At 54.4% G+C, this 16,254-nt stretch overlaps 3 protein-coding genes across 3 annotated transcripts in view; 1 reads left to right on the top strand and 2 right to left on the bottom strand.

Annotated features, from left to right (window-relative positions):
* Window positions 1-270: 270 nt before the first annotated feature.
* Window positions 271-6,656, bottom strand: LOC109529748 (mucin-5AC). Its single transcript, XM_019893179.1, has 14 exons — window positions 6,567-6,656; window positions 6,107-6,380; window positions 5,416-5,530; window positions 4,959-5,043; window positions 4,777-4,889; window positions 4,440-4,656; window positions 4,197-4,303; window positions 3,966-4,117; window positions 2,976-3,114; window positions 2,641-2,754; window positions 1,947-2,126; window positions 1,382-1,633; window positions 669-825; window positions 271-589 (listed from the first exon to the last, which is right to left on the bottom strand). Exons 1-14 carry the CDS (start codon window positions 6,646-6,648, stop codon window positions 447-449), a joined length of 2,130 nt encoding a protein of 709 aa, XP_019748738.1. The 5' UTR covers window positions 6,649-6,656; the 3' UTR covers window positions 271-446.
* A 3,815-nt stretch (window positions 6,657-10,471) lies between these two features.
* Window positions 10,472-16,254, bottom strand: part of LOC109529758 (zinc finger protein Xfin-like) — a 17,670-nt gene continuing 11,887 nt past the window's right edge. Inside the window, exons 8-10 of the mRNA XM_019893189.1 lie at window positions 14,605-15,126; window positions 12,488-12,560; window positions 10,472-11,678 (exon numbers count right to left, since the gene is read on the bottom strand). Of these exons, the coding sequence (XP_019748748.1) occupies window positions 10,597-11,678; window positions 12,488-12,560; window positions 14,605-15,126 (1,677 nt within the window). The 3' untranslated portion in view covers window positions 10,472-10,596. The remainder of the gene's footprint in view (window positions 11,679-12,487; window positions 12,561-14,604; window positions 15,127-16,254) is intronic.
* On the top strand, window positions 12,927-16,167 carry LOC109529781 (gastrula zinc finger protein XlCGF8.2DB-like). The gene is made up of 2 exons (XM_019893222.1): window positions 12,927-13,562; window positions 14,271-16,167. The coding sequence occupies exons 1-2, from the start codon at window positions 13,544-13,546 to the stop codon at window positions 15,236-15,238; spliced, it is 987 nt and encodes a 328-aa protein (XP_019748781.1). The 5' UTR covers window positions 12,927-13,543; the 3' UTR covers window positions 15,239-16,167.

Raw genomic sequence — 16,254 nt, 5'->3', positions numbered from 1 at the left:
CCCAGACCCGGCGGGGTTTGAGGTCCACAGAATAACCAGCAATTATTGCTCCCATGGCATTTAGACATGCACATGTTATGTTCATTGGCATTAGGACTGTGAGGAGGTTAAGGGGAAAAAATTCTCTCCTACCAGGGTTCCTTTGGACACAAAAAGTTTGAGAAGCCCTAGTCGATGCAACATATGGTGGTGAGGTATACCAAGTGTGACAATTCTCAGCAGGAACCGCCTCTCCCGCGTCGTAGTGGGCGTTCCGGTTGTCATAGCAACCGCAGCGTTCCCACGATACACACGTCATGTTGTCCTCGTCAAAGTACGGACGACTGAGAGGACACTCTGGGTAGCATCCTGAAACAAGACAACACTCGCTTCCTGGGGTGACCACCACATTCCCGTGGACCGCAACACAACACTTGCGTGGACCCGAATCACCAGATTCGTTCCGGTCAAACGTGTGTACCTTCTAGGCCGCTGATGAGCTGCGAACAACTCCCCGAAGGATTCCTGCAAGTCTTCATGCAGTCAGCTCCACACGACTTGTAGTGCCACTCGCAGCCCCCGGGGGCGTTGTAGTAGTCGCAAAAGATGGCTGCGGTGGAACACGTCGCATCAGCGGATGAGCTCGCGACTGACCGACGGCTTGATTGAGAGCTTGCCGCAGGACTTACGGCAGAATTGGGGCCTCCGCCATCGTACGCAAGCTCCGGCCTCACTGCAAGCCTTGGAGTAGGCCGCCACCGCCGTGCACACGCACTCGCTGTCGCCGCTGCTGTCGCACGCGCACGCGTCACGCACACACGCGTCGTAGTACGGACCGGGATCCACCTGGAACAGAACGTAATTCTCTTCCTTCACGGCCATCTGTGAAGTCATTTCGGAATATCCCAAATGAAACAGTTTGATGTCACCACGAAGGTAAGGAGACAAAATACATGAAATAAAGCATGAAAAACATTCTCTTTTGTAAATTTGACAAATCATCGTTGTCTCCAAGTCAAACCCTGGCCGCTGTCTTTCTTTTTCATCATCAACTGGGTAAGTAATTTTGAAAAATCCCAAACAAAATATTTTCGTCATCCAAGAAAATCCAATCAATCGAGCGTGAACAAATTATTTCTATTTCCTAAATTCCACCAAGTAATCGTTTTCCCGAAGCGAGGTCCTGGCGAGTGTTGATCAACTGACTATGGAACGTGTACAAAGCCGGTCAGAAATCCATTGGGAAAGCGGCCTGTCAGACCTATTTAAAGAAATTGGAGGATGACGGGATTGTTGGCAAGATGCACGCCGAACCGTCCATGTATGAGGAATGGCGATGCGGAAAAGGTTGCGGGATCTCCTGTCAGGTTCTGTCTTCAATTGCGACTTTGGTTCCAGTTACCCGTGAGTGGCAGGCCTGGAAGGTGGGCCCGATGATGACGCCGCACCGCCTCTCCGCCCACTCCGCACGGTAGCGGTTGTTGCCGCACGGGTCCGACAGCGAGCCGAGGCGTGCGGCGGCGGGGCAGTCGGACTCCGAGGCCGTCCAGCCGCTCGCGAACTCCAGCGCGTCGGCGACGCTCTCTCCGGAACGCTTGGCCAGGTCGTTGCGAATGTTTCCGTCATAGTTGCCGCACAGACCGCACACCTTGCCCTGGGGAGGGACAGCAACCACGCCGTTTTTCTCTCGGACAACCGGGATTCCTGATTGCGTCACGGCAAGGAGACGGCAATCTTACGTTCGTCGTTCAAATGCGACTGGTCAACATGCACTCAGTCTGCTCTACTCCAAATTTCGAAATGATCCTCTTTTTCCGCATACACGTCTGAATGTTGGATTGCCGAGCTAACCTCATCCAACGTAACCTCATCTCATTTCATCCAACATAACCTGACCTGATCCGATGCAATCGGATTTCATTTGATCCAAGCGGACTTCATGTCAACGAAGCTAAAATGAGTCTGACCTGATAGCGTGGCGCCAGTTTGATGAAGACGGAGGTCTTCTTGTCCCACATGACGACGACTCCCGGTTCAATGGTGACCACCGTGTAGATGCCCATCTGGCGCACCTGAGCCGGAAAAAGCCGGCGCCGGCTCCGGATGACGTGGAACTTCTCCTCCCTCAGGTGGTATTCTTCATCGTCCTGTTGGCGTTGGGAGAATCATCGTCCAAAGCGTACCGGACGTCGAGGCTCCTGGAAGTGTACTTGCAAATTTTGCAAATCTCTCCATTGTGGGCCAAATAAAGCTTTTCTTATGATTTTTCAAGCCGCCGTGAAAATGTACTTTGCAGCCTACTTTCATCAACGTGTGCGTGAATGAACGCGTTGATCAAACGTGATTCAAATAGAAATGGGGGGGGGGTGAATGGATACATTTAAAGCGCACCGCAATTGAAATGGGATTGAAAGTGCACTTGGTGGAACTTATTTATTTGATTTATTTTTGGGTGGCGATTAGTGTCTTTGAAGAACACGTTGAACACAGATCCTTTTCTTGTGGATGAAATCCGAACTGCGACAAGAAAAGTGGCACTGAATGTTAGTGAATAAAATCCAAAATCAAAACCGGGGGGGGGGGGGGTGGGGGGGGGGGGGTCCTGCACTTGTGTGCTTGCAGGTTCATTTCAGAGAAAGTAATAAGTAAGTGTTTGCCGACCTGGACAAAGATCTTCACCATCTTGGAGCAGGATGTGGTTGCCGAGCTTCCGCATGCAACGTTCCTGCTGACAATCCGGAAACTTCCCTCCGTCTCGTTGTCTCCGCAGTAGTCCTGACACACACACACACACACACACACACACACACACACACACACACACACGCCTTAGTGTGTATTGTGTTTCCTGTACGAGTGTCTCTCGGGAGTTTGGACGCGTGTTGACGGACGGGACTGTTGTGTGTGAACGTGCGTTTGGCGAGTTCGTGTGTGGATGTTTTTTTTTTTGTTGCTTGCATCACGTGCGTTCCATGCCCGAGCGCGTGTTGTGTTACCTGCACGAGCGTGTGTTCACACTGTCCCGGAAAGTCAATCCTCTTGTCGTCAAAGGTGATGAGATGTCCGTTGCCATAGATGGCGCACACAGCATCGCACACATTGCTGGTGCAGGTGAACTTTCTGCCTGCGCAGGTGCTGCGTGCGCGGACACACACACACGCACACACACACACACACCAAAGACAATCATGTACACACACACACACACACACACATACACACACACCAAAGACAATCATGTTGCAGCCTAACCAGTCGTTGGCGGTCTACCGGTAGTCCGCGGACTGGTCCCAAGCCAACCGTGAAAAATATGTGTGTGTGTGTGTGTGTGTGTGTGTGTGTGTGTGTGTGTGTGTGTGTGTGTGTGCCGGTGGCTCGTGATCGGCATCATGGGAAGTGGTTAGCGATCAGACCTGTGGCGATGGATCTTCTTGAATTTGGTCACCTCTTATCCCACGTTTGTTCGACCTGCAATTCACCGAAGAATGGGACCCTGCAGCGCCAGCGCCAGCATTTTCCAACGGTACACGCCGGCGTCGATCGTTCGCCGTTTGTGCACTTAACGCGCGAGGAAAGTGCGTCAGGTCTCCCGCGAAGGTAATAATAATAATAATAATACATTTCATTTATAAGCGCCTCTCAAAACACGCAAGGTAGGCGCTGATTTCCCGTTGACAAACTCCCGTCTTGTCATTGTATCTAGTTTTCGGTTTCGTTCATGTTCGGGGCAGTGATGAGACCAAAATGTCTCGAAAAGAGACCAAAAGATCGGGCACCGGGGCTCCAAGCACAAATCCAGCAGTCCGGTGACAACTTTGAGTCAAATGCGAATTGTTGTCCACCAGGGGGCAGTAACATACATGACGTCCAACATTCTTGGCTTGTTTTTTTGTTTTTCTGGTTGGCGATTTCTTTTTCTTTTCTGCAAGTTTATTTTTTTTTTTGGGGGGGGGGGGAGCAAAAATGAGAGTTCAAAATGAACCCACCAGGTGTTGCAGTCCACCTGGAGGACATGTCCGGGCCGGTAGGTCTGGCCGTTGTGGACGCAGGGGCATCCGCCGGCCTCGATGCAGCCCCCGAGCCCGTCCGACACCAGACCGTCGGGACAGGCGCACCCCGACACGCAGCCGTGGCTGATCTGTCATTTGGAAACCGGCGGGTGGGCGGGGGGATTGCCGTCGTTTGCGCAGCGTGGACGTGCGCCAGCGCGCACTTACGCATGCCGTGTCCAGGGTGGCGCAGCTGCTCTCACATTCGGTCCCGGTGGTGCCCGGCGGGGCCGCCAGACAGTCCACGTAGACCTTTGGGGCCGGGCACTCGTGGGCTGCCCCCCAAAACACCGCAATATGTCAGAAATAGGGAAAATGCCATCACAAGGAAGAAACGCCAATTGGCAAATATCGCGCCGGCCCGATCCCAAAATGTTGCCCTGTCAAGGTGGTCTGGTCGGAGCGACTCACGGCAGAAGGTGGCGTTCCTCCACGCGCCCGGCGTTCCTCCGGCGCGCACGCACTGTCGCGAGAGCTCGGACGCGCTTTGGCACAGGGCCGTCGGGGCCGGCCGATCCTCGCCGCATGCGCAGACGTCGGACCTGCACGCTCGGGCCAAAGCGTCGGCGTCCACGAGGTTCCGACAGCCGCTGAAGGCCGCGCCCGAAAAGAGCCGTGCGCACAACTCCTGCGAAGCGCAGCGGACAGCGGCCCGTCACTCACCGGGGGCGGGCGCCGCGCCTCGACCGCCGAGCGGCCGCTCGCGTCGCCCTTGAAGCGGCGCGACTCGGACAAAGGGAGCGCTGACCTCGTGGCCGCAGTCGGGCCGCGGGGCGGGCTCGTCTCCGGCTTCGTCGCACGTCTCCGCCGGTCCGCCGACTTTGTGCCGGGCGGCGTATTCGGCGACGGAAAGCGGCGCTCCTGCGCGCCGGGCGCACGCCACGTCAACGCCGGCCATTCGCCAACTCGCCTTTCGTGTGGCTCACTCACCGTCTTTGGCAAACTCGTTGTCGATTCCGTCAAAGTTCCCGCAGAGGCCGCAGAGCGAGCCCTCGTATTTGCCGTCCATCTCGATCTGAAACACACGCGAGCGCATCACCGGCGCATCTTTTCGCCCCCTCGATGGAAAGCGATTGGCCGGATCGATGACATTCAAGCCTCGCTTCCTTGAATTGCCTCATGGACACGGATCGAGTCGTTTGGGGCGATTTTTGGAGCCTGACCTCATTCCGGTCCCGTAACCGGATGGTTGATTGTTTGGTTTCGTTATTTTTTTTTTCTTCAGTGAGGTTGACTGTCGAAGCGCAATTGAAGAGAGCTGGCCCAGTGCACTTTGGAAGAGGATCTTCAAATGCGCACGAAAGCACATCTTGTCGTTCACTTTCAAGCGCATCGCCAAATGCCATCTCATGATCATGCGTGCGTGCGTGCGTGCGTGCGTGCGTACGCTCAGGGCGTCTTCGAGGTTCCAGACCAGTTGGATTCCGAATCTGGACCGGACCAGGAGGCCTGCCGAAGCGTTCTCGATCACCAGGCCCGGCTCCACCACAGGAAGTGACACGCTGCGCGCACACAGACAAAAAAAAAAAGCCGTCAAGGTCTCACACAAGGTGGCGCTCTGCTCTGCGTTGCGTGCTGACTCTCCCGGATGGCTCCGACGTGGCTGCCGTTTCAAAATGTCTTTCAAGCTCAAGCCTTTGGCCTCTCTTTGGGTTTCAGTTTCTTTCGCCTCCCTTCTGGCCAGCTCCGTTATGGCCTCTTCTGACTCCAATCGATCAATCGCGGCTCAACTTCTGCGGCACCTTTTGCCCTCAAAGCGTGACGCTGATCGCTCGCCAACGCAAACGATCCGTCCACCGTCGCGTCGAAAGGGCGGCTGCGGTTGAAAAAGGAGCCTTCGCGCCGCCGTGACAATTCGTAAGACGCCGTAGTCGATCGGGATGGGGGCGGACTGATATCGGGTTTCGGTATCGGGCGCAGAACACCCTTGTTTGAAGGGATCGGGCACTGGTAGAGGGTGGCGGTACCCGCCGTCACCACAGAGACAAAATTAAAAAAAGCTTTGACTCATTCCAGAGAAAACTTTTGATTGACGTTCAAAAACAAATCAAGCAAATAAAAAGCAAACGTCCGCTCACCTTTTCCCATTGACTCGCACGGCGCCGTGCGGCCGCAGCTCCAGCACGTCGGCGTCCAACCTGACCAGCACCGCCTGGATGGCGTCGGCGCCGGCGCCGCGGGCCGCCCGGCGTCTCACCTGCACGTCGAAGCTTTCGTAGCCGTCGCCGTCGCAGTCGCCGACCGCTCGGTGGTTGCACGACGACGGCAGGCGGAAGAAGGCGCCGTCGGCCGTGCGCCAGTGGGAGCGCCCCCACGAGGAGCACACCCCGGCCGCGGACGGCGAAGCGTTCACTTGGCGGAGGGAAAACAGAGAGAAGCCATCAATGGGCAAATTGGCAACGCCGGACCGGTCGCCGGTCCACACAAATGGAACCGACCGCGGACTGGACTGGCCCGCGCTTGGACAGGCGCGAGCTCATCACATCACTCTGAAAACAGATATGAGAAGTCCAAAATGGGTCAATTTGATGGTCGCACCTGCGTCGGCGCGGCAGCCGGAGAGCGGCGCCAGGAGCAGCAACAAAGCGGCGGCCGTCCGAAAGGCGGTGCCGGAACCCATGTCGCCGTGAGCGGTCGCCGATGAGCGTGAGGAGCGCGGTGCGCAACGGGCCCGCCTTTATACGGCCCCTCGCCTCAGACCTCCCCCGAGCGCTCGCGCACCTGCGTGTGTGTGCGCGCCCTGAGTCAACAGGAGGCCATTAGCAATTCATCAACTCCGTGCCATGTTTGTCTTGCTCTCCACGCGCTGCACTTTGCCTCTCGTTTAGGGCCGGCCCCAAATAACGTCTTGCTGCCTTCCGCGCCGTCTCCAGATTGGTCGGCGGCTAACTCCTTTGCCGCCACCGACGGCCACATGCGGGCCACACGCGGGCCACATGCGGGCCACACGCGGGCCACATGCGGGCCACACGTGGGCCACATGTGGGCCACACGCGGGCCGCCGTTCCCTTTCCAGTCCAAGGCCCAGAGGGAGGGCGTGCGGTTGAAATGAGCTTCTTGAATTTGGTTTCCATTCATCACAAGTCAATAGCGGCTTGCGCCGGGCAATGTGCCAAGTACGCAAAGAGCTCCTCCTGCTTTTTCCATCCGTCCATTTTCGCCGCCGCGTATCCGAAACTCTGCGGACAGGGTCGCGGCGGATGGGGGGTGGGGAATCGCGATTGCATCACTCGGCGATAGACCCAAGTTAGCCCAATTCTTGCTCCACTTTGAGTCAGAGTCGGGACTCGATTCAAGCCGAAGCGAGCAGCCATCGGGCCGGGTCAAGTCGTTCGCTTTGGGCCAACTTTGGACTCGTCGTCGGAGCCACCGTGAAAGGTGGCGCTCGTTCGGAGATCTCCGTCACAAAATACACTCTTCCGTTCCCGCGGCACACCTCGCCGCCGGAAGCTCTCGTCGGTGCCGCGATGCCGATTTTGAGGGCAGACGTGGAACGCTTGCTGATGGTCGTGACTTCTTCGAGACAAACGTCAGATTTTGCGATCTTGGTCAAAATGGCGACAAATGAAATCACCGAGTATTTCACAAATCCACAGAATGTGGGAAACGCGGCGCCTTCCATCATGAACTCCGCCACACATGGCATTTGGGGCTCACTTTGAGAATGGAACGACGGGCTGCAAAGAAATTCAACTTTGCATCTTTTTTTTCCTCAACCGGCTGCTTTTGTTCGTTCGGAGCCTTCGGGACAAAAGAAATTGCGAGTCATTGCCCCTGAATCCATCCACCGTTTTGGCCTTTGCGTTCCGAAGTGAAGGAGTTGAAATGCTATCGAGGACTGTTTGACGGCCTTGCCATTTGCCGCCGTTGACAGCCGGCGGCGTCGCCGGAACCCAACGATTCGGAGGTAGAAAGGCTTTGGATGACCGTCCGGGTCTCGCGCACCGAGAGGCGAAAGCCACGCGAGAGCGACTTGCCGGCCAGAAGAGTGAAGGAGCAAAGCGACCCCACTCGGGGACTTTTGCCCCGGACTCGATGGGCTCATCACGTTGACGAGGTGACATGCCGCCGTCACATGAGCCGCTCGCATTTCCCTCAGTCAACAGCAGCAATAGCGGCAAACACATCAAAGGAAGGAGAAGGAGAGCGGCCCGCCCCCGCCTTGCCCCGAGGCGCCGCGTCACCGCCGCCCGCTTTTGTTTTCTTAAGCCCGACAAACAGCAGCGCGCGTGCCAGCAGGATATGGCACCTGATCAATATGCGGCCGCATTGACAACCTTCAGATCTGGAAAGCAGCGAGCGAGGCGGTGGGCCCAACAGTCAAGAATATCAATCAGATAAATCAACAATATCCCGAACTTTTTGTGAGTCGTGAATGTGGCGCATTTTGGGGCGGAGCCCAAATTTGGTCCATTGCCCAAAAATCTGCGTTCTCGCCAGGTGTCTTACGTCGGCCGACAAAGAACTCGGACCGAGAGCCCCAAGAAATTCTTCTGCTGACAGCAACCCAATAACAACAAAAAGTCGACAGTCATCGTTCAACCGACGTCTCTCAGCTTTTTAGCCTCCTTTACAAAGGAGGCCCCGTTGCTCTTTCCCGCCCGCCGTGCGGTCTTCATGTGGCGCGCCAAAGCCGAACGGAAACTGTTCTTGGACTCGCAGGCGGGGCAGGAGAGGGCTTTTTGCCCGCCGTGCGCCGCCCGGTGTTCCGTCAAGTAGGCCTTCTGCGAGAACCTTTTGCCGCACACGGAGCAGGAGATGGATTCATTGCGAAAGAAGCAACGGCTTCGATTGAAAAAGTCAGAGAAAAGAGCTTTTTGTGAACGGATCCATCAAGCCAAACGTTCACTTTGATGCTATTTGGGTTTGGTTTTTTTTTTTTTTGCATTTGTGATACCTGAGATATCCAAGCGGCGCTTTCCGACTAAATCACAACTTAACATAAAAAAAAAAAAAAAAAAAAAAGGGCACTTTGATTGCAAAATGAGAGTTTATTGCAAGGTAAACACCGCACCGATGCGTGAACTTTGCATGAAGCGTGAACTCGAGCCAGGTTGACGGCAGCACATCGCCGTCGCGCGGCACCTCGCCACGCGGCTCATTCAACGGGCAGCCACCCACGTGACGTGCGGAGCGAGACCTGCTCAAAGCCACCCCTGCCATCTAGTGCTGAGTTTTCAGGCGGAAATCATTCCCAAAGCCTCGAGACTGACTGAGGAGCTGCTCGATACGTTTAAAAAATGTATCAATAAAAATCACCCCACCCATAACGTGATGTTATGTTTTGGACCTATGCAAATGCCTTTATTATTATTATTATTCTTATTATTATATCTACATTAAAAAAAACACCCCTTTCCAAAATGTGATTTGACGTTTTGGACCTATGCAAATCCCTTTATTATTACCGTATTGGCCCGAATATAAGACGGTGTTTTTTGCATCGAAATAAGACTGAAAAAGAGGGGGTCGTCTTATATTCGGGGTCTAGACATTATACCCATTCACGACGCTAGATGGCGCCAGATACCATTGAAGCGAATGCTGAACTTGACTGCCCAGGCCAAAGCGAACCCGTCGCGAAGAATAAAAATAAAAATAGCGGTAGTACGAAAAAGAAAAATAAATAGCGGTAAGAAAGAGAAGAAAATAATAGAAAAGACAACAGAAAATGGAGAAACGTAGCGACAAACTGGAGAAAAGTGGGTCGAAGATCGGCCAGGTTAACCGGCAGCTGAGAAGTTATGATGTCATTTACGTTTCAAAAACCAGAAGCCATTCATTTACGAATGTGATTGCACTTTAGTTTACATCTTTAAATGTTCAGCTATTAAGATTTGAAAGAGTCAAAATAACATGCTTTTTCTCTCCATTAAATTGTTAGAATCATTTGTTTCAGATGTACTGTCATTATTTTCTGTATAAAAATGTATTTGGTGTTCAAAAAGTCTTTTCAAACTTGAGCCTTGAAAAAGACGGGGTCGTCTTATAATCAGGGCCGTCTTGTATTCGGGCTAATATGGTAAAAAAAAAAAAAAAACGAAAAAAAAACACCCCATCCATAACGTGATCTGACGTTTTGGCAGCCGGTGATATGGTTTTTGCAAAGGTCGTTTCACCTTGGCATGAAATGAGTTTTGAAGAAGTAAAAATGTCGCACGTGATCTGTTTTCTCCTCGTTTTGTCACCGTCATTGCCAAGATCAGTGTCTTCACATCAGCGGATTCGATTCTTGCTGAACGACATCGGACGAGGATGCGACGGAAGGTCATTTTCCGCATTTGAGAAGTCTGAGTGCGACCGGCAGCCCTTTGCATTCATCAGAAGCCAAGAAGCAGCTGTCCGTTGTAAGAAGGATCCCAGCGGGCCCGCTGGCGTCGCCGCACAAAGACGCGCCGGCCACGAGGGGAGCGACGCGTTTCTTTTGCAAATGGATTTTGCACGGGGCGGAGGGGAGGGGAGGGGGGGGCGCAGCAGTTCTGTCGCACTTGAAACTTTGGATTGGACGTCACGCACAAGACGTCCGACGAGGCGCTGCGAGTTGGAGATGAATCTGCTTCCCGCAGGGTCAAATCTTCTCCCCGGCGCATCGGTGCTTGTTGAGCTGATACTTATAAGCAAAGTTGTCGCCGCAGGTGTGACATCGGAAGGGTTTCTCCCCCGTATGCGTTCTCATGTGCCTCGACATGGTGGCTTGGAGCGTGAAACGGGAGTGGCACACGGAGCAAGCAAAGGGTTTCTCCGCGCTGTGCGTTTTCATGTGGTTGGCGACGGTGGACTGCAGCCGAAAGGTCATGTTGCACACGGAGCACGAGAAGGGCTTCTCGCCCGTGTGTATGCGGGTGTGCTCCAGCAGGCTCATCATCCGGGAGAAGATTTTACCGCAAAAGGAACAGGTGAAGTTCTCGCCCGTGTGCGTCCTCATGTGCGGGATCAACGACGACCGGAAGCGAAAGGTCACGCCGCACAGCGAGCACGAGAAGGGCTTTTCTCCGGTGTGGATTCGCATGTGAGCTTTCAAGTTGATATTTTTAGCAAAGCCTTTGGCGCAGACGGAGCAGGCGAAAGGCTTCTCGCCGCTGTGCGTCTTGGCGTGTTCCTTCAGGTTACTCTTTCTGGCGAAGCTCTGAGCGCAAACGGCGCAAGCAAAGGACTTCTCCCCCGTGTGCGTTTGCGTGTGTTTGACCATCGTCGAGCGATCTCGGAAAGCCATGTCGCACGCCGGACACGGGTAAGGCTTCTCTCCGGTGTGTTTCCTCATGTGGATGGTCAGCGTGCCCTTCTGGGTGAAGCTTTTTGTGCACAGCGAGCAGCCGAATAGTTTTTCTCCCGTGTGACTTCGCACGTGCGTCTTCAGATCCGACTTGTAGGCGAACCTTTTGTCGCACTGGGAACACCGCACGCCGTCCTGCCCATTCGCCGACTCGCCCGGCGAGCTTTCCGCCGGCGCGTCTTCGTCGTCGCTTTTCACGACCACCCTGATCACCGGAAAGTCGCACGTGTCCGCCTCCTCGTCGTGAGCACCTTGTGGCCGCCGCGCCCTCGGCGTGCTCACGTCCACTTCTTCCTCTTCCTCTTTAAAGCGGCGGGGCGCCGGCTCCTCCTCTTCCTCTCCCTGACGGGGGACACCTTCTGGCTGCCGGAAATCTGCTGGACACAGCGCAAAGGAATCGAACGCAACTTGAGTGACAACGGCCGCAGCCAGAACGACGCACTTTACAAATCACATCAGACAACAAGAATACAACAAGAGAAGAAAATGAAAGCAGTCATTCGCAACACAAACAAATGATGCGAAGTCATGGACGGTAGACAGGTCACTCCCGGTGGCGTCCGGTCCGCGGACCTGAGGCGCAAGGCACAAGGTCAAAACATCACTCAATGATGATTGCACGCAATGTCGCATAATTGCGAGTCAGCGATGGAATCACCCGTTCGAAAAAGAGCCCTGATATTTTGTCCAACTTGTCTGATTTGTATTTGATGACGCCAGTGGTACCCCGCCGTCGATATTATTGGGTGATTTGGGCGAGCCCGAAAATTCGAGCGACCCCCGACTGCGTTTTTTTTCCGACTCGGGTCTCGGCGTCGCCATGGGAACAAGACTCTCCGCAGAGTGACGAATGACTCCCTGCCCGGTGAAATATTCCAAATCAATGAAGGGTTCGACGTCTCTTTCGAACTCGCAAGCGGTGGTTTATGCTTTGGAAAATGCGAACGTAGCCGAGGGCTTTCGCCTAAGTCACAATGGCGGAAGAAGTTGTCTTGGACTCCGTTTCGGAACACAAATATGGAGCGCTCGTGAGCTCCACCACGGGCAGTTTTTTTTTTTCCCCCATCGTCACTGAAGGTGACATGATGTTTCGAGAAGGGGGCGGGGGCGAACTTGATGAAAGAAAGGAGATATGAAGCTAAATTGAATATTGAAAGTGACGGAGATGTTCGAGAAGTGAACCGACCTGCCGTGCGCGCATCCATGGGGGTCGGCTTTTCCTCCGTGGTTCCGCAAAGTTCCCCCCCGTTCTCTGTTCCCTTCCAAGAAACACGCTCGCGGCCAGCCCGAGAGGCAACGCTTCGCTTCGCCGCTTCCGCCCCTTTGTTGGCAACGGCGACTAACAAGCCGAGCAAGCTGATTTGTTTTTGGCCACGTCAACGACGACCACTCGACAAAACCGAACCGTAGCAGCAAAAGTGCGAACCAAATGAACACGTCGACGCAAACTGCTCGCGAATCGAAGAGCATCGACGTTTTACGGTTGCAAATCAACACTGCGCATGCTCGCTGGCCGCCATCTTGGATGACTCGAAGGCGTCCTATGAGGGTCAAAACACATGATTAAAGTTTTGTCTTAACCGCCCCAAAAACAAAAATTTATATATATCAACGAGGAAAGGAGGCGGGACCCCCCCCACACCCCCCACGTAGACAGCGAGTGTGTGCAGTAGCGCGACAGGGGCGATTGTTTGGTTTATTTGGTTCGTTGGTGGTTGTGTTCCTCTGTTATTCAGACGGGTTACGCGCTCAACGGTAGATTTCAGGAGTCATCACTCATTTGTTCCGTTCTCTATCCTTAGACTACTTGAACGCGCGTGACTCGATGAAAGCCGAACACCAAAGGACGCTCGCGTTTATGTTTGGTCGTACGTCCAAGTGGAGCTGGCGGATTTTCCGCCCGGCGCGTCACTTCCGCTTCCGGAGAGCGCTAGCTAACGGCCCAAGTCGGCGCGATTCGAAACGCGCGACGATTGCCTTTCGGTCGCCTCGTTTCTGATTGGTTCGGTGCAACTTCTGTCGCAGCTGATCACGACGTCGCCTCGACGGGACGCCCTTTCAAGCTTCTGCCGCTCGCTTAGTTTGTCGGCCGCGCACAAAGAGAGGAGGAGCCGGGTAGCAGCACGCGCCGAGGCACCCCGTCGGTGGGGCGAGGGCGATGTGAAAACATCGCGGTCGTCGCGGGCGAAAAGTACGCTCGCTTAGCGCCAGCGGGAAGAAAAGAACACGACCGCGAGCTCACATGGACTCTCACGCAGCAGGTTCGTGCTATTCGCAAAGTTTGGCACCTTTTCCCCTCGAGGAACTAAAAGCATCAATTAAAAAAAAGAACGAATCCAGTGAAAAAAGTGCGGCTCACCACGATGTGACGTTTGTTGGGACTGAGCACGCCTGCGAATGGCATTTCTTAGTTTTTTTGTTTGTTTTTTTTAAGTGACACACACCGTCGCAAATATGTATTTCTGTCGGGCTGCTGGCACGTCGCCTCCCTCGCGAGTTTGGCAGTCCCGTACTCGGCCTCTGTGTGCTCCTCGTCGGTTTCAAGAAACCGAAAAAGAGGAAATGTGAACGTGAATACATATGTTCAAGAAACGTACCATTTTAGTCCATCTTTTTCGTCCGTCTGGATCTTTTTTTTTTTGGGGGGGGGGAGAAATTGTGACGAATGACCAGAGGTTTGCAATGCTTGGATGAGAAATATCTTTTGTTTTGTTTTTTCACACCAAGCGTCTAAATCCCACGAGAGCAGTTTGACATGGCACAAAGTGCACCTGCCGCTCAGTCACCTGAGGGCACACACACCGATCCGCTGTCATCCAAAACCGCGTGTTGTTTGGTCGTCTCTCCTTTTCACCTGCCACGAACCAGTATTTTGCGAGAGTTCAAAATATCATTGAAAAAAGTGAGTCTGGAGCCAACGCGGGTTCGGGTTTGCGAGTCCTCAACAGATGCCGTCTTGTGTCGTGCAGACGTCGGTGAAGAAGACGACCGGCGGGAGTGCAGCTCCGGATCGGAGGAGGAGCGGCCCGGCGTTAAAGTGGAAGAGGAGGAAGTGGACATTGGTCAGGAGGCGGCCGACTTGCCGGTGATTCGCGTGGTTGTGAAGGAGGAACACGACGACGGCGGCGGCGACCGCGCTCACCGGTGCCGAGGTGAGGAGAAGGTCCCGGCGGAGCCGAGGCGAGCCGACCCGCCGCGGCGGGACACATCAAGGTGGCGAGGCAAAAGCGGCTTTGCGGGCGCGGCCACGTTGCAAAGTCACGCGGGGCAGAAAAGCTTCGGGTGTCCGTTTTGCGGCAAAGCCTTCCCCAGGAAGAGCAACTTGAAGCTCCACGTGAGGACGCACACGGGAGAGAAGCCGTTCCCCTGCCCGCTGTGCGGCAAAAGATTCTCCGAAAAGGGCAACCTGATGAAACACGCCAGCACGCACACGGGAGAGAAACCCTTCACGTGCTCGGTTTGCGGCGAAAGCTTCTCCCGCAAAGGCAACTTGGCCACGCACGCGCACACCCACACCGGCGAGAAAACCTTCTCCTGCGCCGCCTGCGAGACCAGCTTCAGCCTGCGTTCGGCGCTTTTGAGACACATGCGGACGCACACGGGCGAAAAGCCCTTCCCCTGCTCCGTCTGCGCGCAAAAATTCTCCCAGAAGGGACATCTGATGAGACACATGAGGACGCACAGCGGAGAGAAACCCTTCCCCTGCTCCATCTGCGGCAAGCGATTCTCCCAAAAGGGCAGCTTGGCCACGCACAGGAGCACGCATGCCGTGGAGAAACCCTTCTCCTGCTCCGTTTGCGGGCGCACCTTCTCCCAGAAGGGCAACTTGGCGAAGCACGCCAGGAAACACACGGGAGAGAAACCCTTCGCTTGTCAGCTTTGTCGGCAACGCTTCACACACAAGTACCAGCTGAACAAGCACAAATGTGCGCCCTAGGAGAGCAGCCGCAGATGAAGCCGTGCCACTTTTCGGCCCCCTTTGCGTCTATGCGCGCCGTGGCGCTTTTTTCGACGGAAAAATCACTGGGCGCTAAGTCTCTACGACCGCGGCGCAGATTGTTTCCAAGATCGGGCTTGAACAAGGAATCGGATTCAATAACCACCACCACGACAACGCAGCGACTTTTTCAAGTTGCAAAAAGCTGCGATTGAGCTGCTTGGTTTTATGTCTTTGACTTTTTGTGTGTGTGTTGGGGGGGGCTTAATATGCAGTTGGCGGAGTCCTTAAGAAGTGTGCAGATCCTGCTCGGTGTGAGAGTCGAAGGGATCGAGCCGCAGATTTGTTGGCGTTTTCGTTGCCGTCACACTTTAGTTGAAGTGAACGCTTCAAAATATTGCAGGTCAAATTCTTCGGTTGGCGACTCTAATGGGCGTCGCACAAGGGTGAGTTCCTGGCTCACGTGCCTGTTTTTGAGCATCTGCCCAATGCGCAGCATCTTGGTGCTGTTGCTGAAAGAGGACCTTGGAAAAGTCTGACGTGGCAATCGCCACTAGGGGGCGGGCAGGATGGCTCAATTGAAACGAGCTGAAAGGCAAACTCGGAGTCAAAGCAAAGTCGGGGCTCCAACGGTGTCCGTGGGCCATTGAGCTTGAAGGAGGACATGGCCCTGGAAATCCCGCCCAGCTCAGCCTCCAAAGGGGAAAGCTTTGCCCACAAAACTCGCGCTTCGTCCAGAAAGTGGACGGCGGGCAGTTGAGCGCAATCGCCTCGCTCGTCAAGTCCAAAATGCAATTGCGCCTTGTTGTCGCTGAGCTCTTCTTGCAGGCTCGCGTACGACCTGGAACACAAATACACTGTCGCGGTATTCCATGTGGAACAAAACTCGTATTGCAGTCCGCCCTAACTTCAGCTCAATGCTCAAATCACATACAGTGATCCCTCGCTACTTCGCGGTTCGTTTATGATGGATTCAGTGCATCGCGGATTTTTTTAAACCAAAAAAAATATATATA

This window comes from Hippocampus comes, unplaced genomic scaffold, assembly GCF_001891065.2.
Source record: "Hippocampus comes isolate QL1 unplaced genomic scaffold, H_comes_QL1_v1.1 scaffold378, whole genome shotgun sequence".
NCBI lineage: Eukaryota > Metazoa > Chordata > Actinopteri > Syngnathiformes > Syngnathidae > Hippocampus > Hippocampus comes.
The sequence above is the reverse complement of the archived record's forward strand: the minus strand, read 5'-3'. Positions and strand labels throughout refer to the sequence as shown.

Excerpts from the sequence above, each read along its gene's own strand:
- LOC109529748 (XM_019893179.1), bottom strand. The coding sequence starts at position 6,648 with ATGGGTTCCGGCACCGCCTTTCGGACGGCCGCCGCTTTGTTGCTGCTC. Across the intron at positions 4,657-4,776 it reads GGCCCGACTGCGGCCACGAG|GAGTTGTGCGCACGGCTCTT; the intron begins GTCAGCGCTCCC and ends TGCGCTTCGCAG. Across the intron at positions 1,634-1,946 it reads AACTGGCGCCACGCTATCAG|GGCAAGGTGTGCGGTCTGTG; the intron begins GTCAGACTCATT and ends GTCCCTCCCCAG.